The 26,739-nt window shown below is 42.0% G+C and overlaps 1 protein-coding gene across 1 annotated transcript in view; it reads left to right on the forward strand.

Moving 5' to 3' along the window:
* The window catches only part of gsg1l (gsg1-like), a 42,662-nt gene extending 16,934 nt beyond the window's left edge, over positions 1–25,728 (forward strand). Inside the window, exons 3-5 of the mRNA XM_017713281.2 lie at positions 5,845–5,997; positions 13,920–14,031; positions 24,968–25,728. Of these exons, the coding sequence (XP_017568770.1) occupies positions 5,845–5,997; positions 13,920–14,031; positions 24,968–25,304 (602 nt within the window). The 3' untranslated portion in view covers positions 25,305–25,728. The remainder of the gene's footprint in view (positions 1–5,844; positions 5,998–13,919; positions 14,032–24,967) is intronic.
* Positions 25,729–26,739: the final 1,011 nt, after the last annotated feature.

Here is a 26,739-nt window from a genome sequence, read left to right on the forward strand (position 1 = left end):
ACTTCTCCATCTGCTGTTAATTATTCAGAACATACTATGACTTTTTCTATAAGATGAGTCATTCAGTGTCTACTAGCAATTATTTAGTAACTTTTATGAATTATGTAGTACCTATGATAAATTATTCAGTGTCTACCATGAACTATGAGCCCTGTTTGCCACCACAGTGGCAGACTGACCCATATATCATGGAATAGAACTGTAAATGCACATGAATTAATTGGATTAATTACTGAAACTGCTTGTGTAAAGATCCAAGCGTCTAAATGCACAATCCAATAAGAGATGCAGCCCCTTTTTAGAAATACGTCTAACTCTCAATTACGCAATTCATTCTCTTTGCAAAGCAAATTTTCAAAGGCCACCTTCTAATTGGCGAAGTTCATTCAACACGCTGCTCGTGGCGCTGGGGGAAATACCATGTTTGAGATATGAAATTATTTTTTCCATGAGCCATCTGCGCATAATGAATCTGCACTGAACAGCCTACAATTGACAAATCTGTAATTAATTCTTAATAACGAGCGAGGAAAATTAAATTTGCTAGCAAATTAGGTTCATTCACAGCTGCTCTGAAATACACTTGTGAAGGAAATGACATGATTTTCCAGCTCCCTTTATACACGGCCTCACATAGAGTTTAGGCTCATGGTCCTCGATTAGAACCCTATTTGCTGACGGATCAACCGTGACATGAGTGCGTTTTGATTTATATCTGTTTGGAGCCACTTCTCCATCTAGCCGCTGTTATATTTGGAGTCTAGTGATGAGCAGCAGTGAAACTGTCGTTCTCCATTGTCAGCTGTGTCCGCTCAGGTTGGTGGAAGAGTTCAGCGAGATCTGAACGTCAGAAAAGATCAGTCCTCCTTGAGGAGCCTTCGCTTTCTTAGCTGGTTCTTCTGAGTGTCCGTCAATGCTGGCTTATCGTTCATGGCAGTTTGAGAAGAAAACAGGCTGGACTCTCATAGATGCTCAAACTCTAACTGCTGTGGACATAAATATTGCACGTGGCTGTCAAGGCTTAGAATTGATTCTGTTCATCACACTGCGTTGGTCTGTTGCATCGCTTGCCAAACTCCTTCAAACCCAGACCAGACATGAGGAAATAACAAACAAACAAATAACAAACCCTCCAAAGTTTGCCCAAGTTCTGATGTGGTGTTCTGTAGTAGAGGCCTGCTCTGGATTTGCTCATCTGTGCTGATGTTTGCAGACAAAAACCTCATTTAACTGAATTAGAAACTGTAGCACACGATGCAAAACACCTAAATTTAGAGCACGTTGTTCATTTCAAATATTATTTCATTTGCATGCATGTGAAAGGTCACTTTGATAGGATTTGGGAAGTTTTGGCAAATTCCTTTGACCGAAAAGCCACCTGCCGGTGATTTATCGTTAAAAAATGTGAATGAAAACAAAATGCGCATCATTTAAACCCCAATGACAACAAATCAAATGTTGAAACTGAGACGTTTTATGTTTTTTTTGAGAAATATTTGCCCATTTTGAATTTGATGCCAACAACAATGTCTCAAAAAAGTTGGGAGGGGGCAACAAAAGACTGGTAAAGTTGTATAATGCTAAAAAAAAATGGGTAGGTAATCAGCAACAGGTCAGTAATATGACTGTGTATAAAAAGAGCATCTCAGAGAGGCGGAGTCTTTCAGAAGTAAAGTCTATGTGAAAGACTGCACGAGCAAATAGTGCAGCAATTCAAGAAGAACAACACAAACAAGGAACTAATTTGGGGATTTCCTAATCTAGAGTAACAATTAAGTAAAAAGATTTACAGACCCAGTGAGCACACTTGCCCGGAGCGCCCGGAGGGCAGTTGGGGGTTAGGTGTCTTGCTCAAGGACACCTCAGTCATATATATTGTCGGCTCTGGGGATCGAACTGGCGACCTTCCGGTCACGAGGCTGGTTCCCTAACCGCCAGCCCACGACTTATGTGACCAAAACTGCAATATGCATAACTGGAATATATAATGTTGAGCCACTGAAAGTTATATTTACCACTCATTACTTACCCAAACCCAAATCTAAATGCTTTGAGCTTTTGCACAGTAAATTTCAGGAGTTCTCCTGAAGCTGCTCCTTCAAGTAGGAACTGATGTTTATTGGAAATTAAATTAGATTTCTGTTTATTTGCCAGTTAACCGTGAATGAATCATTAATGTAGCTAGTTGGGATAGATTCGGTGCAGGTTTTCATGTGATGTAATCAAGATTTTTAAGCATAAACATCTGATTCATTGGCTAAGCAGAACGTTCACAGGCTTCAGTGGTTTTAGTCTTGTGAGGCAGCTAAGTTAACATTGTAGCCTGTACCACTAGCCCAACTAGTCATGAAATGTTGACTAATTTCTTTCCCAAATTCTGCCACAGCTGGTCTAACACCGACAGCCCATGTTAGCTCTGACTGTTTTGGAATGACTGCCCAGAATCAGAACAAATATACAGGCCCAAATCCAAAACGGGTAGCAGCCTAGCCAGCGCAAGGGCTGTTCACTGAAAGAAATGTCTATTAATGTCTGTTAATGTCTATTACAGGCCTAAGAACATCACCCCGGGCATGCTTTTACGAGCTTCAAATATCTGTACTTAATCTGGAATGACCAGAAATGTTCATGTGCGTCTCGGTTAGCTTAGTACTAACATAGTGCTGGAATCCCATTAAAGTGCTAACGGAGATTCTTTACCTGGTTTCAACATTTACAGCCCGAACTCAAGGCTTAGCTTTAACGTCATGGTGCCAGGTGTGTGTATGTTCAACCTCTTAAACTCCTTGAGACCACCGGTGGTTCCAAACCGCACTTGGTCATGTTCTCCATAACGTTCATATTCCATAAGCTCCATTCAGAAGCTGGGCGTCGTGTGAGGCTGTAGCTCTTCTCTCCAGTCTAATAGACGGTGATGTCATTTTAAACCCTTATAATAAAAGAAGCTGAACTCAGTTTGTTTTTCTACTGAAAGTCGACCCGTTTTTCCCCAAATCTGGGCTCTAAACTATAAACAGACGGCGTCTCTTCAGTGATCTGCTCTGGAAACATCACTTTTAGAGAACAACACAAAGAGCGTCGGAGATTTTTGGCTCTCAGCAGTGAATCGTGAGCATGTAGTGATATGTGGAGATCATAAAACACACGTTCTGTTAATCTGAGGAGAGATTTTACAAAAAATAAATAAATAAATAAAATAAGAATTAGCATTTATTTCATGCAGTTACTGAATAATTTGCCTCATGATTTGGTCACGAAAAATCAGATGGACAAACCAAAATATACCCTAGGGAATAAGAGGATATATGTATGTATATATATATATGTGTGTGTATATATATATATATATATATATATATATATATATATATATATATATATATATATATATATATATATATATATATATATATATATATATATATAGGCTGGCATCATGTCATGAAATAACTGAGGCTGAACAATTCGTAAAGCTTGTCCAACCTCACTGTTGATGGGCAGAGCACGGCAAAATCAACTGGAGCAGCAGGTCCAAGGCCAAAAACATCCCCTGCACTCTCTGTTCATTCTCCTCAGAAGCTCTGCAAGGTAGTGAGGGATTCGACTAATGAGGTGCTGATAGCTGTTGTGGAAACTCTCCCGGGACCGTCTGACAGATAAGAGAATTTCCCCTGAACGCTCAGAGAAGAATTCAATTTCTCCAGCAGATACCAGAGCGGATTTTTGCTTCACCGCTGCAGATGTTGCTGTCGTGGCATCATCTTCCTTAACTGACGTTAATGAGAGTTGCGTCCTAGAGAGAGCACCTTCTGTTTATCTGTTTACTCATTGTCCTCAGAGTGCAGACTTCATGGAGCATGTAATGCCAGCGGATCCTTTTCTGACTCATGTGGAGTCAGATCTGCACTGTCAGAGGCCCTGAGTACCCAAGGACAACCATCAGTTAACAAACAAATGGACTGCAGGTTCAATGTGGGAATTCTCAACTACTAATGGATGCCATTCAGTATTTGGGACTTGTCTACTTTCAGGAACATTAGAGAGTCGCTTTCATTCGCTCTATCTTTGGGTTCCCTGGCTGTCCTTCATCGAATGTGGTCATTAGACCCAGTCGTCACTCAGACACATCAAGACAAATGTCTGTAAGAGAACCAGAAATTGGATAGTTGTGGTCCTAAAATCTGATTGCCTAAGCCATGTTTGGGAAAAAAATATCTAAAATGGAAAAATTCACAGTAGTTACTAATAGTAATCCATAGAAGTTCTTCATAAAGTATAGTAGTCGCTGAATCTGTTACAGTAGTTTGGTTATTCTACACAAACGTCCACTTTTCTATCTCTCCATAGGTGTCACTGGTGTTACTGATCCTCACTGGTGTTACATAATAAAAGTAACACCAGACACGTTTTAAATAAAAATGCTTTTTACTAAACGTCTGCTACAGAGCATCAATCCACACGCTGTCAATCACAGAAAATCCACTAAAATATGGAATTTAATCCATTTGTCTTCTATTTTTTCACAGTGACCTCAGAATAAAGTCGGTCACACCAGTGACGTCAGCTAAAAGCTTCATATGAGATCATGAGCTGAGTGAGAAGATCTCTGAGAACTGAGAGACGCAGTGGACTCACCATGAGCTTTTCTTCATAGATCCTCAGAAAACAGGTCAAAGGAGGTCGAGTGACGTCACCGGTGTGACTTTTAATTCAAAATAAGAGACGCGGTAACACCAGTGACACGACTCCTGGGGAACTTTCATTATAGATTTTATGACATTTAATTGGCGTTTGTTTTTCTTTGTCATTTAATTTATACATTCCATAGTCATGTATAGATTATTGTAGTTAAAATTGGAGAAAATTTGGCCTCAGCCATACAAGCTCTTCTGTGGTGCTTGGAATTCTATATAATTGACTTAAAAATCAATATTGAAGAAGGAATATTTTTATTTATTTTTATTTTTACCCATTTTTCTCCCTAATTTAGTCGTTTCCAATTCCACCTGCTAGTTAGGACTCCCCCAGTCACACGATACTATCAGCGCTAGGAGGGTGAAGGAAGCACAGGCTTCCTCCGAGACCTGCAAAACCAGCCACCCCTTCTTTTCGAACTGCCGCTCACGCAACGTCACTGGACAGCCGAACGCGCTCGGAGGAAAGCGCCAACTGCCAGATCTGTTACGTCAGCTAACAGACGCCTGCGCTGACTAGTATTGCGTTGAGTGAAGGGGGAGAGGGGGGGGAGCACCCTACCCACCCTACCCACCCTACCCACCCAGAGAGAGCGAGGCCAGTTGTGCTGTCTTGGACTCCCGGCTACGGACGGCTGTATCACCAGGGATCGAACTTGCGCCACTTGGGAGGCGAAGAAGGAGTAATTGTTAAAAGATTATTAACCTTATTGCTTTATTTTAAAATATAATAATATCTGTAAACACTAGGGACATAAAAATTGACATTTCTATAGAACGACCCAGTTACTGCATAGTTCATTGTAGTTACTGGATAAGTCTCAGTAGTTACGGAATAATTGTGCAACAGATACTGAAAGATTCACAGTAGACACGGAATAATTGGTAGCCGTTATTGAATAATGAGCCTTACGATGAATAACTGAATAATCAGGCCGCCGTTTAAAGGGGTTAACCTCTTTAAACGTCCCAAAGATGCTCCTGTTTGCTGATGCCGAAGGCGGAGGCAGGAGTTTGCTCTCAGCGGAAAGCACTGAGTGAACAGATCTGACAGACAGAATTATGAGGCAACGGTGGAGTGCTCACCGGGGTGTGTGTGGTTATGTGTGTGTGTGTGTGTGTGTGTGTTTGCATGCGTGTGGTTCTGCAGGTGTCCTTTGGCTGTCAGTGGTCTCTGAGGTGCTATACATCATGCTCCTGGTGGTTGGCTTCAGTCTGATGTGCTTGGAGCTCTTTCACTCCAGTAATGTGATCGATGGGCTGAAGCTGAACGCCTTCGCCGCAGTCTTCACCGTCCTCTCAGGTACACTTACGTACATTCTCACCCACCAATTACACCGTCAGTCCCAGCTCAGACTTCCTCTCACACCACACCAGCGCAGTCTGAGTGAAGTGCAAGTGCCCATTTGTGCAGCCCATCCAGTCCGACTCCGTAAGCATTCCAGGCAATAGAGCAGCTTGCATTTCCTTTTCTTTCATTATCCTGTCGTATCCCGTCTCTTCCTTGCCTTTCTTTGTTTTCTTTTCCTTTTGCTTGTCTTTACTTCCTTTCTCCGATTCCTTTACTTTCTTGTCCTTTCCTTTTCTTTTACTTTCCTGCCCTATCTTTTCCTGTCCTGTCCTATCCCGTCTCTTCCTTCCCTCCCCTTGCTGTTTTTTCTCTTCACTTCTCTTTCCTTCCCTTCCTTTACCTTCCTTAACCATCCTTCCATTATCTTTCCTTTCCTTACCTTCCCATCTTATCCTGTAGTATCCCATTCTCTGTCTCGCCCCCTTCCCTTTACTTCTCTTCCCGTTTCCTTTCCTTCAGTTCCCTTCACTTCACCCAATTCCTTCCCCTCCCTTCTTTTGATTCTCTTTCTTTTCCTTTCCTTTTCTTGCTCTTTCCCTTCCTCCCCTCGTCCCCTTCCTGCCCTTCCTTTCTTTCCCTTCCCTTGCCTGTCATTTTCTTTCCTTTCCTGTCTCATCTTATCCCGTCCTGTCCTGTTCTATCCCGTCTCTTCCTTCCATTTCCTCCCCTTGCTTGTTCTTAGCTTCCCTTCTCTTCATTTGCTTCCCCCTCCTTTCATTCTCCTTTCCTCTCCTTTCCAAATTATTCTGTCTTGTCCTCTGTCTTCTCCCTTCCACTTTATTCTCTTCCCTTTCCTTCCCATCTTATCCTGTACCATCCTGTTCTCTATCTCATCCCTTTTCTGTTCTTCTCTTCTCTTCCCAAAATTATTTCTTTCCATTCTCTTCCTTTCCTTTCCTTGCTCCTTTCCTTCCTCCCTTCCTTTCCTTTTCTTTTCTGTCTTTTTCTTTCCTTTGTTGTCCCATCTCATCCTGTCCTGTCCTGTCACATCACGTAGTGAACAACTTGTGTTTATCTAGTCTGTTTTTGTTCATGTTGCAGTGGATTTATTTAGGTCTTGTTTTTCATTTTTACTGATGAGGCTAGAATGGTAGCCCGTTTGCTCGTCTGCTGCCAAATGGATGAGAGTAAATTGTATAGTTGCCTTTATAGTTCAAGCACACTCCCAGCTCCCCGGATCCCCCTTCCTTTTTTTCTGCATTCCACCCCTAATGATGGGGTAATGTGGAGTTCAGGCCTTGTGTTATTTCTGTAGCTCATTTTCATGGTAGTTTGAGATACTTTCTCTGTTTAAGCTCGAGTTGGATTCTATATTTCACTGAACAAATTATTGAAAAGTGTGCATCGTTTCCAAATCAACACAATTTATCACCTCAAGACGATTAATACAGATGTAAACTGAATTACAAAAGCGTGTTATTCACGTGGAGATGATGCATAGTGATCATCTTATTCAGTGCAGATAGCACGGTGCTTGTTAGGCAGTTCTGGGTTTGAGTGTGGGAAGGCATGACAGGATACGGCAGTTGAACTGGAGGGGTGAAACTTCCAAGCATGACATCTTTTGATTGCTGCTCTTCTGCCCTTGGTTAAGGTATTAAACCCCAAGATGCCCTTAAGGCATGCTTGCTATTGATCTCCAAAACAAAAGCGTTTGAAGAGGATAAAAACAGTTGAGCTTTCTGCTGTTTGGGCCTAATTATCACACAAAAAATCAAGCTGTTCAGACATTCCCAAAGCACAGAACGCCTAGAGGCTTTGAAGGCAATTTGTTAAAAATAAGAAATGTTGAGAAATGAGGAAAGGTAGTTGTAGCTGCACCTTGCTGGTGTACAGTTAGGCCATCTAATGATCTAACCCTTCATCAGTTGTCAGTTTCTGAGAACTTTTCACCGCCTAAATAATGTTTGGTCAGCAGAGGTCCTGTGGTGGTCCCTTTCCATTGATGGACCTTGTAGAGGCTAATTGTACTCCTGATGAAATGACCAGTGACTGTAGTTGTACCTAATAGATATGGGCAAAGTATTAATGAAATTAAGTATTAGTGAAAGTGTTACTCTGGTGAAATAATGACAACAGTGAAAGTGTCAAAACAGCTACTTAAGACCTGAGCAGTTTCTAGAACTGCAGCCTCTTAGTGCATCCAGCATCTATCAACATACAAACTGAAGTTTGTTTGACTCTATTCTTCTCTTCTTTGATCCTTTCGGTCTGAAACAAAATGATAAAAGCTCTGAAGTTTGGCCAATCACAAAGCAGCATGCTGTCACTAAAATAATATGGAATTAAAATTTTAAGGAAAAAAACGTCTCAATAATTCAATCATTATGATATAAACAACGTCCAAACTGTTTGCATGTGTCACGTATTCCGCGAGCTCTTTCAAAGAGACGGACTTCATCTCGCAGACTCCTCTGGGAGATCACACGATGGAGCAACTTCTCTCCGACTCGGACTCCATTGCCCACAATACAGTGGGAGCTCACATGACTTCTGAGTCCCGCTTGCGCTCCCTATCCCCGGAATACTAACTGGTGTCACCTGCGTCCTTATGCACAGGACTAGTTAGTCTCCTCTAACTCCCGGGCTTTAGACAGAGGCATTGTGAAGTGTTGTATCCTTGTGACCTACTGAGCGTTTGTTTTCCATGGCCTGTTTATCGTGTCCTGACCGCTGCTTTGTATAATTTTCCGACGTTGCCTTTTTGCCTGATTCCTTTTGTGCCTTAGCCTGTATTGTCTGACCTGTGTTTTGAACTTCCTCGCCTGTTTTTGTGACTTCGTTTTCTGCTCTGCCCTTTTGCTTTGTTTGCCCGATTCTATTGTTTTACACATTCGCGAGTGTCTATATTCAGCTGCCTCATCACAGTGTGAATTACTCCTTTCTAGGCCAGTCGTGGGCTGGAGGTTAGGGAACTGGCCCTGTGACCAGAAGGTTGCCGGTTTGATCCCCAGTGCCGACAGTCCATGACTGAGGTGTCCTTGAGCAAGACACCTAACCCCCAACTGCTCCCCGGGCGCTGCGGATAGGGCTGCCCAGCAAGTGTGCTCACTGCCCCCTAGTGTGTGTGTGTATTCACTAGTGTGTATGTGGTGTTTCACTTAAATGCAGAGGTGAAATTTCCCTGTTTGTGGGATTAAAAAAAAAAAAGTTTCACTTCACTTTATAGAAAAACTTACCAAGTCATTATAGAGAATTGTTCACAGTGGTGGTGATAAGAACGTCCACCTCTAAAAGCTCCCTCGCAGAAAGTTACTACATGAAATGGTTATGAGGATGTCTGGGACATTGTTTTATAATAGTTCTGAGCAAAGGTTTAGGCCTAAATGAGAGTTTTGAAAGTCAGTTCACAGTGGAGGGACACGTGCAGGATGTTGTGAAGCAAAATAGTTCCCAAAGAAAACGTATTTTTTTCAGATTTTCCACTATTTTAGCAAAATCAACATAACAAACAAAAGCTCTGAAGACTCGTGTAGGTTCACTGGTGGTTCTGGATAGAAAATACAATGTCTATATGTGTGTTGTAGTCATGGCGACCCCTGGTTCCTATCACCATCACTGTAAAGACATCTGAATCTGTATGTTTCTTTGCAATGAATCATTTCACATCAAACCACTCTGAATGACTTTCTTTAGCCTGGGGATGTGGACTGGTACTCAAGTACTCGGTTAACTGTTCGAGGTGCCAGTACCCGAATACTAAAATCACTGTTCACATACTCTTCATGGGAAAACTGGCAAATTATACAGGCTAACATTTCAGTGATTTTATGTTTTACCAGGACTGTAAAAAGTGAGTCTTGGTCATGTTGCAACTATGAAACCCAAGTGCCCCAATGTGGGAGCCAGCTCAGCTCTTTGGCTAACTGAGCTAACTACTCTACACCCTGTTCCTTTATAGAACCTTGAACTCTTAAAGAACCTTTTGCATGATTAAAGTATTCTTTGCGTTGTGAAATGGTTCTATAGACTGATGATTGTAGATAATTCTATATGGAACAGTTTGAAAAGACTTCTGTGTATCACCAAAAAGGGTTCTTCTACTGTTACGATGTCAAGCTTGAAGTAATAGAACCCTTTTGTTGCTATATAGAACCCTTTTCAAAAAAGGTTCCAATATAGAGCCATCTACAGCACATTCTCCATCAATCTGAAGAACGCTTTCATGATGCTAAGAACCCGGAAAATATATTTCTCTGACAAACTAACATTGTGTCAGTTAGCTCTAGTGTTGGCTCATTAGCTCATCTGAAGGGGCAGCCTCTGTTACTCAACCTACAAAAATCTCTCAGCTATTTTCAAATAACGAAACATATTTTCAGACTTTAGCGTCCTAACACCAGCACTGTCAGTCGTTTTCCTTACTGCGGTCAGCTGATTATCCATTCATCAACTACAGACACTGAAATATGAAAATTAGGTGGAATTTGCATCCCTCCTTTAGATCTCAACTAATGAATTATGTAGAAAAGGCAATAAAAATAGCTTCTTTTCTTTGCAAATGTAGTTATATGCCAAGATTTGGGCACCCCTGGTCAAATGATGCGCTTTGTTGATTTTCTCAGTGTAAATAAATGAACTCAACCTCTACAGAGAATACACTTCTGTAGATTTTAATGTACATGAACTGTTTATTTGCTGAATTTATCATACTGGAAAAAATAAAACATAAAATGCCTGTGCATATTTTTTGGCACATTTAACATTTTATATTTTATCTTTTTCCCAACATGTATACTCTAAAATATGCACTAAAATACCATATTTAATTTTAATAGTTTCCTGTAGAGGGTGTGTTAACTGAAAGCATGTAATTTGATCAGGGTGTTCACACTTTTGAATACGACAATATATGTATAAATGTATGATTTCTATGCTGTCATTGTGTTTTTGATTATTAAAAAGTGGCATTTTTAAAGGCACTTTTTATGGAAAGTAGAATTCTTAATTTTTTTTTTAGTGATACTTTTTTTTTTTTTTGATCCCACAACTGGGGAAATTCCACCTCCGCATTTAACCCATCCGTGAAGTGAAACACCACATACACACTAGTGAACACACACACTAGGGGGGCAGTGAGCACACTTGCCCGGAGCGGTGGGCAGCCCTATCCACGGCGCCCGGGGAGCAGTTGGGGGTTAGGTGTCTTGCTCAAGGACACCTCAGTCATGGACTGTCGGCTCTGGGGATCGAACCGGCGACCTTCTGGTCACAGGGCCAGATCCCTAACCTCCAGCCCACGACTGCCCCAATTCTACACATTCCTAAAGTTTCAAAAACAGTATTTCAAAAACCTGAAAATACTGAGGAAAGTACAAATCCGGTTTCATGTAATTGTAATTGAGTACATACTATGTGTTACTTTTCCCATCTTTATACTGGCAGCAGTGCGGGTTCTCACTGTACTTGCTGAAAGCCCCCACTATGGTGTGCAGTGATAGACCCATCTGTCTGCAGGGAGCAGCTCAGCGGCGCTGCGTTAGGTAAACCCTTGCTGTCAAATTGCCAGGAACAGCTGCTGCTTTTTGAATTGAGATTATTTGATTTGCCCACTGGCCCCCAGCTCTGTTCATTTGGGCCTTTAATACTCAGTAATTCCGTCCGCAGCATCCGTTCAGGCATGGAGGCCCTGGGACGAGACTCCCACCCAGAGATGAGCTTCAGCGAAGTCAGCTGACACGGGTTAAAAAGGTTCACGCCACTGCAGCTCGCCAGCATCAATCAACGGCTGAAGGAGATGCTTTTAGCATGAGTGCAGTGTCTTTAGTTTCTGCACACTGGAAAAAATCAGTGCTGCATTGAATTTACTTGATTCAGTTTGACGCATGATTAAAATATATGAATATATTACTGCCAAATGAAAGTAAACCGAAAGACAAAATTGTAATAATTGTAATAAACTTTAGCTTTGTATAATGTAAATTCAACCAAAAAGCTACTTAAATCAATATACACCAATCAGCCAAAACATTGTTTCACCACCACGTCAGTGTTACTGCAGTGCTGAGAATGATCCACCACCCAAATAGCACATGCTCTGTGAGGGTCCATGGGGGTCCTGACCACTGAAGAACAGGGTAACAGAGTATCAGAGAAACAGATGGACTACAGTCTGTAACTGTAGAACTACAAAGTGCAGCTATACAGTAAGTGGAGCTGATAAAGTGGACAATGAGCGCAGAAACAAGGAGGTGGTCATAATGTTATGCCTGACCGGTGTATATCAATGATAGTTAAAAACAGGCTGTAAATTTGAGTAGCAAATTTCCATTTAAAGGCTCATTCTGTTCTAATTCAGCTGTACAGAGACACTTTGTTGAAAACTTGGGCTGGATTGCGCCAGTTTTGCGTATGTTTTTGTGCATCAAAATCTTTAATTAACACTAGTTAGTTGCACCTATTTTACAAAATTCTTCAATCCATAAGTCATAGCTTAACTACTAACAACTAACTTTACATTTATACATTTAGCAGATGCTTATATTTACATCAACCTACACTCCAATCACGTTACAGTAAGCAAATGTGGTCTTACCGGTATAACATGGCTTGCTTGCCTAAGCGGGGAATTGAACCCCAATCGTTCATATGGAGGGCAGCAGTGTTACTAACTACGTCACATCGACTAAGGCATAAACACAGGAACAAACACTAAGCACCTGATAATGATCATTCAGTACCAATTACAAAATCCACTGCCACAGAAATGCAGAGCTTAAACTAAACTGGAGCCTAGACTCACTGAACTGGAGCTGTAGATGTTAGTTAGACTCACTGAACTGGAGCTGTGGATGTTAGTTAGACTCACTGAACTGGAGCTGTAGATGTTAGTTAGACTCACTGAACTGGAGCTGTGGATGTTAGTTAGACTCACTGAACTGGAGCTGTAGATGTTAGTTAGACTCACTGAACTGGAGCTGTAGATGTTAGTTAGTCTCACTGAACTGGAGCTGTAGATGTTAGACTCACTGAACTGGAGCTGTAGATGTTAGACTCACTGAACTGGAGCTGTAGGTGTTAGTTAGACTCACTGAACTGGAGCTGTAGATGTTAGTTAGACTCACTGAACTGGAGCTGTAGATGTTAGTTAGACTCACTGAACTGGAGCTGTGAATGTTAGTTAGACTCACTGAACTGGAGCTGTAGATGTTAGTTAGACTCACTGAACTGGAGCTGTAGATGTTAGTTAGACTCACTGAACTGGAGCTGTAGATGTTAGTTAGACTCACTGAACTGGAGCTGTGGATGTTAGTGAGTCTCACTGAACTGGAGCTGTGGATGTTAGACTCACTGAACTGGAGCTGTAGATGTTAGACTCACTGAACTGGAGCTGTGGATGTTAGTTAGACTCACTGAACTGGAGCTGTAGATGTTAGTTAGACTCACTGAACTGGAGCTGTAGATGTTAGACTCACTGAACTGGAGCTGTGGATGTTAGTTAGACTCACTGAACTGGAGCTGTAGATCTTAGTTAGACTCACTGAACTGGAGCTGTAGATCTTAGTTAGACTCACTGAACTGGAGCTGTGGATGTTAACTAGACTCACTGAACTGGAGCTGTGGATGTTAACTAGACTCACTGAACTGGAGCTGTGGATGTTAGGTAGACTCACTGAACTGGAGCTGTGGATGTTAGGTAGACTCACTGAACTGGAGCTGTGGATGTTAGGTAGACTCACTGAACTGGAGCTGTGTTCAGTAGCCAACATATCTTACAAAAACATGACATTAGCAACATTAGCCTTTTTATAAAGTAGAATCTGTTGAAAATGTACATCACCATATATGATGCTGTGATACATAAACATCATCACTGAATTGAATGATGTAATTCAGTCACGTATGTGTGTGTGTGCTTGTGTATTCCGCACCAGGTCTTCTGGGCATGGTGGCTCATATGATGTACACACAGGTGTTTCAAATCACAGTCAGTCTGGGTCCAGAAGACTGGAGACCGCATACGTGGGACTACGGCTGGTCATTCTGGTGAGTACATCTTCACTTTTTAGTTACAATTTCATTGTCTTGTTGACTCACACACCCCTACCCCTTCTCGAACTGCATTTGTGCCATACGTTATGAGTGCTAATGTGCAGAAAGTGTGGAGCATGGTAAATTTAAAAAGAGGCCAGACTAACCTCTTCAAACATTTGTAAATAGGTTTTGTTGCCTTAGTGATTTGTGCGCTGTGTAGTGGACTATTTTGGACTTTCTGCAGAGTCCATCACTACAGACCTCCAAACTTCATGTGGCCTTCAGACCAGCTCAAGAACAGTGTAGAGAGCTTATGGAATGGGTTTCCATTGCTGAGCAGCTGCATCCAAGCCTTACATCACCAAGTGCAGTGCAAAGCGTGGAATGCAGTGGTGTAAAGCGCCGCCACTGGACTCTAGAGCAGTGGAGACGTGTTCTCTGGAGTGACCAATCACGCTTCTCCATCTGGCAATCTGATGGACGAGTCTGGGTTTGGTGGTTGCCAGGAGAACGCTACTTGTCTGATTGCATTGTGCCAAGTGTAAAGTTTGGATGAGGGGGGATCATGGTGTGGGGTTGTGTTTCAGGAGTTGGGCTTGGCCCCTTAGTTCCAGTGAAAGGAACTCTTAAAGCTTCAGCACCAAGAGATTTTGGACAACTTCATGCTCCCAGCTTTGTGGGAACAGTTTGGGGACGGCCCCTTCCTGATCCAACATTACTGCGCACCAGTGCACAAAGCAGGTCCATAAAGACACGGATGAGCCAGTTTGGTGTGGAAGAACTTGACTGGCCTGCACAGAGTCCTGACCTCAACCCGATAGAACACCTTTGGGATGAATTAGAGTGGAGACTGTGAGCCAGGCCTTCTCGTCCAACATCAGTGTCTGACCTCACAAATGCGCTTCTGGAAGAACAGTCAAAAATTCCCATAAACACACTCCTAACCCTCTAGATAGATAGATAGATAGATAGATAGATAGATAGATAGATAGATAGATAGATAGATAGATAGATAGATAGATAGATCAAACCTTAGAATGATTGCCCTCCAGTAAGGAGGCAGGGTTCCCATCAAGGTCAAGTGCAAAGGAGAAATCAGGGAGTCCTTTATTTCCCAGAATCAGATGCACACCTAGTTACTGTCAGGTAGTTGTTGGCACACCATAAGGTTCTCAAACAATACTTATAGTATTAGAAATAAGGTTAATGTTTTAATCATGAACTCTGAATGATGTCTTGGAGTTGGTTTTTGGTTGAAGAATCAACTATTAATAGTAATACATGGTTCTTGAGACGATACTCTAATGAGATGGTTCTCGGATTCTAATGACTGTATTCTGTTTTTTCATACTTTAATGGAACATGTTCAAAGAATGAACTGACGTGACATCAGTGCTCACAGTAAAGGGTTTTTATATGAAGAAGTGTCATGCTTGTGCTCATTTTCCTAGAAGCCCCAGTAAAGTACTACTGGTTCGTTAACATGCCTTGGTAGTTAACTGATGGCTGTCAGAGCCAGCAAGACAATTGTCTTTTAATAATGCAGTACTGGGCCAGTGGGCTTTATTCATCACAGTTGCATGCAGTCACATCAGACTTTAAAATGAGCACACGCAAAGTTCACTGACAGTTTTGTTATTAATCAGTTTCATCTTTGGTGTATCTGTACGATCAAACTCACATCTGGGAGGAGTGCAGTAGTTTAACAACCTAAACTAAAACTTATCAAAATACTCTATAATACCAAGAATCAGAATAAAAATAGAAAAAAATGATAATATTAATAATGTGTGTACATGGCACTCCAGTACAAAAGTGGATGTACTTATTTTACATGCACATTGATATAAACAAGTGTTTTAGTTATTCCATGTTTCAATTAAAGACATATGTCATATAATTCACTGTGCTTTAGCTTTATTCTACTGACTCCGCCTGCAAAATAAACAATACAAAGCACAGCTAGTGGAGAAGCATCTCATACCCTGCAATAACGCAGCATATTGCAAACCTCATATCTCCATATTTCAGTTTTGACATAATTTGAAAATGCCTGTTGGCCTTTACATTGTGTGTAAATTTCATGATGATTGAACCAAAAGAAACGGCCCAAAATGACTTGGAAAGACGTCTGGTTCCATTGACTTGCATTAAAATGAAAGTATGTTTTTTCCTTCTCCTGTAAAGTTACCATTTTGGAGATATGAGGTTTTCTTCCGACAACAGAGATTTAAATCACAAAGCAATGACGTCATTCTAAATAAGACATTTCACCTCATCAAAGAAAATATTTGTTTCCATTTGCAGGATTATATTTGGCACTATGGCTCTGTTTTGGGACCCCTCTGCCCTTCCATGTGCATACATGGAAAGCCTAAGGCAGGGAGAGCAGCAGAAAGCTCCCCTACCCTGTTAGAAATGAAGGTTCTGTTCAGGTACATTTTTCATTCATCAAGATATAACAATGTAAATGTTCCCCCAAAGGTGCAGCAGTGGTTTTCAGGTCCAAATGTGCAACTTAAATCAGTTTTTCCAGGTGAAAAGTTGGTATTTGTTCCTTTTCATAACCAAAAGTTTTAAAACAGAGCAATAAAAAAGCCTGGAGGCGAGGCGGGGTGTGTGGAGTCAGTACAGCTTAGAAAATATCATTTCAGTGGATTATGGTTCAGTTATGTCCCCTGACTGAAGGTACTGAGATGGAGCCTTGAGGGAACCACTCCAGAGACAAATGGGGCACTGGAGACCCAGTGACAGTTTACTCCCTTTATTTCTGAGAGCGTAGTGTACAGAACAGAGGAGGTATCAATGACAACAAACATGACATTGACCAAGTCAGACACAGCATGAAGGAGGACTAGGGGTGGAGGTGGGTTGCAAAGTGGCCCGCAGAGGAAGAGGCAAGAACGAGCATAAGAACGAGCATTTAGCCTAATTGAGATCATCTGATAACAGCTGGTAATTTAAAGCTGGTAATCTGAGCTTGCCTTTGTGGCCTGCATCAGCTTACGCTGCTGTCAATTTGGTTCATTTTACATTTTGTTCTTTTCAGTTGTGGTAATTTTAATACTATAAAGTTTGTTCAGTAGGGGGAGCAGTGCACTCACTACTTTACTCAGACTCTGGCTATAAGCACAGGCAGTGGCTCACAAGCGTCTGAATGCTATTGTTTTACTGAAACACCTGCATGAAGTAAGATGTAAACACAGATTTATACTTTTGCCAGTGTGATTGAATATATTCTGATTACAGATTAAGACTGTGGTGTTTATGCGCACTCTACTCAGCAATCTATGGAAAATCTTTGTTTACATGCTCACTACAAGTAATCCGATCCTAAATGTACCACTTAGAGTAAACGTTACAATGACGGAGCACATCACATGAGAGAGAGAGAGTGAGATGAGCAGCAGTGAGCAGTGATTGTGTTTTTAACTGCTTTAAAATGACGTCAGACTCAGGAAAACGTCTTTCACTTGTCCTTATTTAAGAAGGCCGAGAGGAAGACGTCGTCTTCTGAGACGCATGAGCTGGTCGTCCGTCCCGCCGCCGTCTTTTAAAGATCAGAGCATGAACTTCGTCTCCTCTGCAGACCAGTTTCTGCTCCGCCGTGTCGAACGGTATAAACTCTCACTGTGACGCGACGCACATGAAGAACGGACTTAAACTTTCCGATAGGGAATGTAATCGGATACAGGCATTTACACGGATATTAATCTTCTATTTAACAGATTGTTTACAGGATTACCCACCTCGTTCCATCGGATAGAAACTGTATTAGACATGGCCTCAATCCGACTGGTCTGTTCTGACTGAGGTGGACTTATTCTATTCCGATTATTAACGGATTATTAGGCTGCATGTAAATGTGGCTGTTGATGCAAATAGATCATTTGCTCTCAAATCTCCACTCGTTTCCACAACATACAAATGTTTGCGCTCAGTTCTGGTCAGTTCTGCACTCTGCCTTGATGTATACGGGCCTCTATGTTTATCTGTTATATCCGTTTCAGGGATCTCAGTGTTTCAATAATGGAAGTCCTGGTTATTTTAACATTCCTGATAATACTGTACCATAATGATCAAACAGAGAACCAACAGCGCTTTTCCATTTCACTCTCCGTCTCCGCCTGAAAACTCATTTCCACTCTGCATTATTGCCCACGTCCTTCCACATTACCTCAAAGGGGAAGAGCAGAGAAGAAGCCGTTTTTGGGCAACATGCTGATTCCAAATCCAGGCTAATGAATTGTGCTGAAGGAGGTCTGTGCGGAGAGGAGCAGCGTCCGGCGTGTGGGTGTGTGGTCCTGATTCTGAGACAGGCACATTTCGCTCTAATGGACTCCTATAAATGAAAGTCCACTCACATTAATGCACACCTTCCTCACGGACTGCCCACCCAGCCAGCAAAACAAAAGAGATGCGCATCACAGAGAGCCCACCGAACACGACCTGCTCTCCCTGAAGGCCCTGATTCACTCGGGCACTTTTTAGGCTTGTAGGATGAAGATGCGTCTGAAGCACCGCGTTGTTGCCACCCCACAGAACTGGGTTCTGGGTTTCCCGGTCCTGTTCTGTTTTAGGGGAACCTCTTAATCCTTAGAATCATAGTAATTTGACCTTTAATTCTCATTTGTAGCTCAGTGAGACAAGCGGAAGGTGCAGATTCCAAACTTTCAACCATCTGTTTGAAAGTCATTTTATTTATTTTAATTTAATGAAAAGTTATTGTTGTGCTTCTGGTTTTATGTTTTCATAATTTTTTAACATTAAAACAAACCAAATCAATCCCGATGTGAGAAAAATGTGACGTTTTTGGAAATATAATAATTAATAAACATAACTCACCATGTAGCCTACCAAACTTCACATTTACGGAGTCTTGTTTGGTCAAAATCCAGGCTACCAAAATCGTGCTTAGCTCTCTAGCTTACTTTAAGCTACTGTATGCTAGTAATAGTGCTTTACTTACTAGCTTAGCTTGCACACTGCATGCTAATGATAATCTTTAGCTTACTAGCTTAGCTTGCACACTGCCTGCTAATGATAATCTTTAGCTTACTAGCTTAGCTTGCACACTGCCTGCTAATGATAATCTTTAGCTTGCTAGCTTAGCTTGCACACTGCATGCTAATGATAATCTTTAGCTTACTAGCTTAGCTTGCACACTGCATGCTAATGATAATCTTTAGCTTACTAGCTTAGCTTGCACACTGCATGCTAATGATAATCTTTAGCTTACTAGCTTCGCTTGCACACTGTAGGCTAATGATAATCTTTAGCTTACTAGCTTAGCTTGCACACTGCATGCTAATGATAATCTTTAGCTTACTAGCTTAGCTTGTGTTTCTGTATTTAGCGCTTAGCTTAGCGTGTTACTGTGTGCTTATGATCGTACTTACTTTACTAGCTTTCTAATGATAGAAAGTGCGTTCTTACAATAGTGCTTAGCTTACTAGCTCCATGAGTTTCACTCGGGATGAACTACGTGAACATCCCTCAAGTCAGAGGAGGAAATCGGTGACAGTCTTTTTTAATGCGGCACGCAGTGAAAGATACAAATTGTCCATCTGCAGTAATCAAATGGTATTTAACGGAAATGGGAGAAGTATTTATTTTGCATAACTACAATTAATTCACATTTTATTTCTGCTACATTTGTGTTCAAATCACACGAATACGACTAAGCAGACAGCTAGTGAGCCTAACAGAGCAGTTGCTCAGCACAGGAAGCCAAAATAACAAGCAGTTATAATCGTTCATTCTGTAATCAGTGATGCACGAAGGGAAGGCAATGAAGACACAGCGACTCCGAGCACACTGAGGAAAAACTACCGCTCCGGTTCAGAGGCCCGCTGCGCAGTTCATACCGGAGCCAAATGGAACCATGTGTTATAAAGCTTTGAGGTTTGTGGAAGTTTACTGGTTCACACCCTACGCCAGAAAGTTAAGTGATAATCCCACAAACGGGGAAATTCCACCTCTGCATTTAACCCATCCGTGAAGTGAAACACCACATACACACACACTCGGGGGCAGTGAGCACACTTGCCCGGAGCGGTGGGCAGCCCTATCCGCGACGCCCAGGGAGCAGTTGGGGTCTTGCTCAAGGACACCTCAGTCATGGACTGTTGGCACTGGGGATCGAACCGGCAACCTTCCGGTCACAGGGCCAGTTCCCTAACCTCCAGCCCACGACTGCCCAAAACCACGGTGCTTTAAATTTACAGGATTCAGATGCTGCACACAAATAAACAACCTTGATAGCAAGAGGACAGTAGACCTCCGTTGGCCCACTGATGGCAAAGCTGGTGGTCCACTGGCGTTTTGCCTAGCGTTTCCGGAGCGGCCCACCGCAGAGTTAGCCCACCGTTAAGCAGAGTATTAGACAAAATTCCACTTATCATCACTCGTTTTACTCTCACAGTCCAAAGTACTGATTGCCGTCCTTACTTTCTTTAGTTATACATTGTAAATTAGTTTAGTGAATCATTTTAATCTTGCGCAACATTTTATTTCAGGCCTAGTCATTATTTTTTTTCCTCACAGTTGTTTGCAAAACAAGTTGTTTTCTTAGTTTATATTCCAAAATAAAAGTCTCTATGCATTTGTAATCTGCGTGCAGGGATTAGTTAGAGCTTGGATGCAGTACAGTAATCTGGGTGGTCTGGCTGGGGATCCAGCAGTGAGCAGTCCAGGAAACAGTCAGCAGGGATGACCTTATTGAGCCAGCTATCAGGGAACTGCTGTCTTTTGGTTTACTATTCTGGCAATTGTCATGTGCATCCAATTGCCACATCTGAATGCAATTCAGAGCACCATTTTTTTTCAGTGTAGACACAAACGTTATTGCAATCATGTTAGAATTGAAGTATTTTGATGACAAAATGTTGCATAATGTATTATGGCGAAATGCCTGTCCAGTCCATTCTTATTTCAGTCTTGAATTCAGCATGAAACCTGCAATAAAACTGAAAATACAGTGGGGTCCAAAAGTCTAATTGCTTGCTTCTATTGCATCTTCAAACTAGTCCAAAGTAGGAGGGAAAACCGTGAACCTGGCAATCCGTGCATAACCAATGAACATAAATGTTTAAAGAAACGTTCTAAATGGTACTATATGGTAATTGGGAGGTCCCGTTAGTGCTCCAGTGTTGGCTGGCAGCAACTTTGATTTTGTTAGACTTTTTTTTGATGGAACTCCAGAATATTATACACCTTGGTTTTTTCTTTTCATTTTGTGCAGCTTGAAACCCAAAGATTTGCTATCGTTTTTAAGAATTTGCAGGCCTATTGGATGCCATAACACCACAAAGTTTACCACTAAACTTTTGCTTCCATGAGGTCCAGAGGGTTTATTAGCAAGGCCTGTATGATGTAACTTGTTCTAACTTTATTCCACGTCCACCGTGTCAATTACTGACTGGCAGTGATGGATGGATCCAGCGTACCGCACTGTTAAGGTTTGCAGTGAGGAAAATATGAATATATATTAGTCTATATAGCCTGTAGGTGATGGAGTATTTGTACTATACAGCTCCCACCAGATTGTTTTGGAGCTCGGACAAGAGTTCCTGAAACATTTGCTGGGTTCTGACAGGCATGAAAGTGGTATTTACATTGGCTGAATTACCACAGATGCTCTACTGGCATCCATTAGACCGGGATAAAATTGCTTCATTTGTTCTTTGCCATCTGGCCAATTTCTTACAGTTTTTTTTTTTTCCTGCTCTTTTTTTCCCAACATTTTCTTCCACTTTGGAACGGGTAGAAACCTGTAAATCAGAGGGTAATTGAAGCTCAGTCTTGTTCAAATCCGTCCACCCGCCGGGTTAATTTCCTCAGCTCAAGCACTCCATTCCAGCACTTTCAGGGCTTCTGGGCTGGAATGTAGGGTTAATTTGTCATCCATAAACTAAATAAGCCATTTCTGCTCAGTGACTCAGAGCAAATAAAGAGAGGATACAGATGTGAGGATTGCAAAAAGCTGTGGGTGTGATTTACATAAGTTTAACAACTGTACTCGTCCTGTTCTTATGTTTTGTACTATAAAAACACTTTATGAGGGACACACTAAAACCATGGGGGCAAGCAATGAGCTTTTAGTTAAAGTTAAAGATGCGTTTCTTGCAGTGGAGAACCCTGAATATTAGAGCTAGGCTTTCATTTTGGGCCATAAATGTCCAAATTCGGTCAAAAACCCACCTCTATGATAATGTTACCTTCTGCTAGCATCATGATGAGATTCTAAGCGCTGTGATCGGATTTCTGCAGTTATCTGATTATTCGGTCATGTAAACAGCATAGTCTGATTAATTAGATCAGAGTAAGGTCTAGAAATCCGAGAAAGAGGCTGGATTTTAGCTCAGTAATCAGATTTCTCAGGGCTGTGAACTCTGACTCGGATTTCTCAGTCTGAGCATGCGTGAAAACAGATGGCAGTGCTGGAAATAAGCGAGCAGCTTCACTGCGAGATGCGGCAAAACACTTTTGGAGCGACACTGAAACCAGATATATTCTGACAAAATGAAGGATTTAAATATTCTTCATGTTCTTGATGATGTTTGTTCATATTTTCAGGTAAAGTGACCTTGATGAAGTTTGAGCCCATTATCTGATTACTCTCTGACTCATGTAGACCTGGAGTTTCTCCATTATCTGATTACTGTCTGACTCATGTAGACCTGGAGTTTCCCCGTTATCTGATTACTGTCTGACTCATGAAGACCTGGAGTTTCCCCGTTATCTGATTACTGTCTGACTCGTGTAGACCTGGAGTTTCCCCGTTATCTGATTACTGTCTGACTCGTGTAGACCTGGAGTTTCCCCATTATCTGATTACTGTCTGACTCGTGTAGACCTGGAGTTTCCCCATTATCTGATTACTGTCTGACTCGTGTAGACCTGGAGTTTCCCCATTATCTGATTACTGTCTGACTTGTGTAGACCTGGAGTTTCCCCATTATCTGATTACTGTCTGACTCGTGTAGACCTGGAGTTCCCCCATTATCTGATTACTGTCTGACTCATGAAGACCTGGAGTTTCCCCATTATCTGATTACTGTCTGACTCGTGTAGACCTGGAGTTTCCCCATTATCTGATTACTGTCTGACTCGTGTAGACCTGGAGTTTCCCCATTATCTGATTACTGTCTGACTCGTGTAGACCTGGAGTTTCCCCGTTATCTGATTACTGTCTGACTCGTGTAGACCTGGAGTTCCCCCGTTATCTGATTACTGTCTGGCTCATGTAGACCTGGAGTTTCCCCGTTATCTGATTACTGTCTGACTCATGAAGACCTGGAGTTTCCCCGTTATCTGATTACTGTCTGACTCGTGTAGACCTGGAGTTTCCCCATTATCTGATTACTGTCTGACTCGTGTAGACCTGGAGTTTCCCCATTATCTGATTACTGTCTGACTCGTGTAGACCTGGAGTTTCCCCATTATCTGATTACTGTCTGACTCGTGTAGACCTGGAGTTTCCCCATTATCTGATTACTGTCTGACTCGTGTAGACCTGGAGTTTCCCCATTATCTGATTACTGTCTGACTCGTGTAGACCTGGAGTTTCCCCATTATCTGATTACTGTCTGACTCGTGTAGACCTGGAGTTTCCCCATTATCTGATTACTGTCTGACTCATGTAGACCTGGAGTTTCCCCATTATCTGATTACTGTCCGACTCATGTAGACCTGGAGTTTCCCCATTATCTGATTACTGTCTGACTCATGTAGACCTGGAGTTTCCCCATTATCTGATTACTGTCTGACTCATGTAGACCTGGAGTTTCCCCATTATCTGATTACTGTCTGACTCCTGTAGACCTGGAGTTTCCTCATTATCTGATTACTGTCTGACTCCTGTAGACCTGGAGTTTCCCCATTATCTGATTACTGTCTGACTCGTGTAGACCTGGAGTTTCCCCATTATCTGATTACTGTCTGACTCGTGTAGACCTGGAGTTTCCCCATTATCTGATTACTGTCTGACTCGTATAGACCTGGAGTTTCCCCATTATCTGATTACTGTCTGACTCGTGTAGACCTGGAGTTTCCCCATTATCTGATTACTGTCTGACTCATGTAGACCTGGAGTTTCCCCATTATCTGATTACTGTCTGACTCATGTAGACCTGGAGTTCCCCCATTATCTGATTACTGTCTGACTCATGTAGACCTGGAGTTTCCCCATTATCTGATTACCCAAGTGCAGGTAAACACGTTGATCAGATTACTGACAAAATCTGATTTTCTGCACTTATCGAGGTATGAAGTGCATGTAAACACACTCACTGACATATCTAGAACTTCCAGAAGGCCTGGAGTGACTTTTCTCACAGCAGTGCTGCTGGAGTTTTTATACACCTCAGTGTCGCTGCTGGACTGAGAATAGTCCACCAACCAAAAATATCCAGCCAGCAGCGTCCTGTGGGCAGCGTCCTGTGACCACTGATGAAGGACTAGAGGATGACCAACACAAACTGCAGCAGCAGATGAGCTGTCGTCTCTGACTTTATATCTACAAGGTGGACTGACAAGGTAGGAGTGTCTAATAGAGTGGACAGTGAGTGGACACAGCGTTTAAAAACTCCAGCAGCACTGCTGTGTCTGATCCACTTGTACCAGCACAACACACACTAACACACCACCACCACGTCAGTGTTACTGCAATGCTGAGAATGATCCACCACCCAAATAGTACCTGCTCTGTGAGGGTCCATGGGGGTCCTGACCACTGAAGAACAGGGTAACAGAGTATCAGAGAAACAGATGGACTACAGTCTGTAACTGTAGAACTACAGAGAGCAGCTATACAGTAAGTGGAGCTGATAAAGTGGACAATGAGTGTAGAAACAAGGAGGTGGGCATGATGTTATGCCTGGTCAGTGTATATTAACTGTATGCTAACAGGTCATCACAGTTCTTTGTCTTGTCTTTCTTCTCTCAGCATGGCTTGGGGCTCCTTCACCTGCTGCATGGCGGCCTCCGTCACCACCCTCAACTCTTACACCAAGACGGTGATTGAGTTCCGGCACAAGCGGAAGCTCTTTGAGCAGGGCCTCCGCGAGGAGCAAACCTTTCTGGACCAGGAGGCCTTCCACTACTTCCGTGACCGGTCAGTGCAGTCTATCTCCAGCGCAGTGGACGTGTACCCAGGCCATGGAAGCGGCCATGGGAGCGCACATGGAAGCGTGTATGGGAGCAGCCACGGAAAGCTGAGGGCCCCCTCGGCATCTGTGGACCTGGGGGACAACACGGAGTCTCTGGGGGAGGAGCAGTGCTGAGGGTTCTCACAGCACAGGCCTTGCTATGGACCTGGAATCCTGCAAGAAAAGTACTGCAGAACCATAATGGACCAAAATTCTGGGGAGGGGCTAAAATGAGTGAGTTTATATCTGAAATATATCATCAAGGGTCAGATATTTTCCTCGTGTGCGAAAAGGTACAGACATGGGAAGGTATAAGAGTTCTTCTGGAAGAAGGGGAGGGGACAAATATAGTCGAAAATATGTAAAGGAACGGGAATGAAATGGAACAGGAACTCAGCAAAACTGAGTTTATATATGAATATATAATAAAAGATGAAATATTTTCCCCATATGCGACAATGAATAGACACAAGGTGGAACGATGGGAATTCTACCACAGCATGACAGCAAAGGGGGGGAAAGTGTGTGTATATTTGAATTGAAAGTGAAAAGTAAACTGTTCATGTATTTTATATATATATATATATATATATATATATATATATATATAATAAAGGACACAAGGTTATATAAAGGTAAAATATTTTCCACATATGTGAAAAGGAATGAATGTAAGATGAAATGAAAATTCTACTGAAAAACTGTGTAATGACAATTGTACTGAAACTGTGATATGCAAGCTGTGGAGAGATTGTTTAATGTGAATGTAGACTTGTGGTCAGGGGGTGGTGGGGGGGGGGGGGGTTCCCAGTGTAGCTGAGAGGTAGGCTGGGTTTGAAGAGAGGTGCAATAACACTGCCACACAAAATGATAATTCAATGGGCCTTTTCCTCCCAGACCCCCGCAAACAGCTGGTCAATCATTAGTTGGGTATGATCGTTTCCACTGAAATGATGGCAGAAGCAAATTCATAACATGCTAAAGTGCTCCAATAATAGGCTACACATTTTTTGCATTCTGCAAAAGGCACATCCAAGCTAACCGAAGCACCGCTTCCAAACTGGAAGCAGGATGCTGAGTATGTGTACTGACCAGCCAGCATAAGAGGGCAGTACTTCGGCACTTTTCACGTTTCAGTAGTTATAGTAGAAATACCTGAGGATGTGATGATTGGTTGGACTCTGCAAAGTGTGCCTAGCAACCAAAATGCATTTCGATTGGTCACATTTGGGCCAATACTTTCAAAGAAATAAGACAAACACTTAATCTCATTAGTTAGTGTTGTCTGTATTCCGTACACCAGCTTCCACTGAAGGAGGAGTTTTCCGTACAGTGTTATTAAAGCGATGGCCATGAACTATTTTGGCATTGGGGGGTATTGGGTGCTTCATTTTGTTGCTGTCTTTTGTTGCTCACTGTATTTTGTATTACACTGGAGCTATCTTAAAAAAAATAAAAACATTTGATCAAAAAAAGTCATACATTTAAAAAATATTAATTATTAAATTAATAAAAAATAGATTAAATTATTTAAAAATTTTAAAGAATTAATATATAAACAATGTGAATG

Source organism: Pygocentrus nattereri, chromosome 14 (assembly GCF_015220715.1).
Source record: "Pygocentrus nattereri isolate fPygNat1 chromosome 14, fPygNat1.pri, whole genome shotgun sequence".
NCBI classification, from domain to species: Eukaryota; Metazoa; Chordata; class Actinopteri; order Characiformes; family Serrasalmidae; genus Pygocentrus; species Pygocentrus nattereri.